This window comes from Buceros rhinoceros, unplaced genomic scaffold (assembly GCF_000710305.1).
Source record: "Buceros rhinoceros silvestris isolate BGI_N320 unplaced genomic scaffold, ASM71030v1 scaffold20712, whole genome shotgun sequence".
NCBI lineage: Eukaryota > Metazoa > Chordata > Aves > Bucerotiformes > Bucerotidae > Buceros > Buceros rhinoceros.
Genome location: NW_010399702.1, coordinates 396 through 1,026, shown reverse-complemented (window position 1 = coordinate 1,026; position 631 = coordinate 396). Strand labels below are relative to the sequence as shown.

At 63.7% G+C, this 631-nt stretch overlaps 1 protein-coding gene across 1 annotated transcript in view; it reads left to right on the top strand.

The window, feature by feature from the left end:
* Positions 1-334: 334 nt before the first annotated feature.
* LOC104489434 (EF-hand domain-containing protein D2) overlaps positions 335-631 on the top strand; it is a gene marked incomplete at both ends in the record, with an annotated part of 587 nt that continues 290 nt past the window's right edge. The window contains one exon of the mRNA XM_010131595.1: positions 335-482. Coding sequence (XP_010129897.1) covers positions 335-482 — 148 coding nt within the window. The remainder of the gene's footprint in view (positions 483-631) is intronic.

The following is a 631-nucleotide window of genomic DNA, read 5'->3' as shown; positions in this document are numbered from 1 at the left end:
AGGCGGGGCTGTTGGACCAGCGGGGGGGAGCGTGTGCTCAGCTGCTGGCACAGGCAGCCAGCTCCAGGTTTGGCAGCATCCCGGGGCGTTCTCCTGCCAAGTGCCGCACGGAAGCAGAAACGATCCTGGATGAGGCTCTGGGGGGCTGTTAGCGGTTCACCGACAGCTTCCCGTGGTCTGGCAAGGTCCTTGTTCTTCGCTTCCTGCTCCCTGGCCAGCGTGGGCATGTGGTAGGGGGCGAACACAGAGGTGCTGGTGATGGGGTGCTGGTGTGGGGGCTGCGTGCCCTCCGTGCCCCATGGCGATGTGACAGGACCATGCCTCTCTCCCACAGGTATGATGCAGGAAAGGACGGCTTCATCGACCTGATGGAGCTGAAGCTGATGATGGAGAAGCTGGGGGCACCGCAGACGCACTTGGGCCTGAAGAACATGATCAAGGAAGTGGATGAGGACCTGGACCGCAAGCTCAGCTTTCGGGAGGTGAGGGGCCAGGGAGCCTCCAGGGCGGCAGGGAGGAGTTCCCCGCTGCTGCTCAGCTCAGGGCTGGGCTGGGGTAGTGGTAAGAAGGTGGGGAGGGAGTTGTGGTGGCTTTGAGGTCTCTGGGGAGCTGACACCGGCATCTCCCCTCG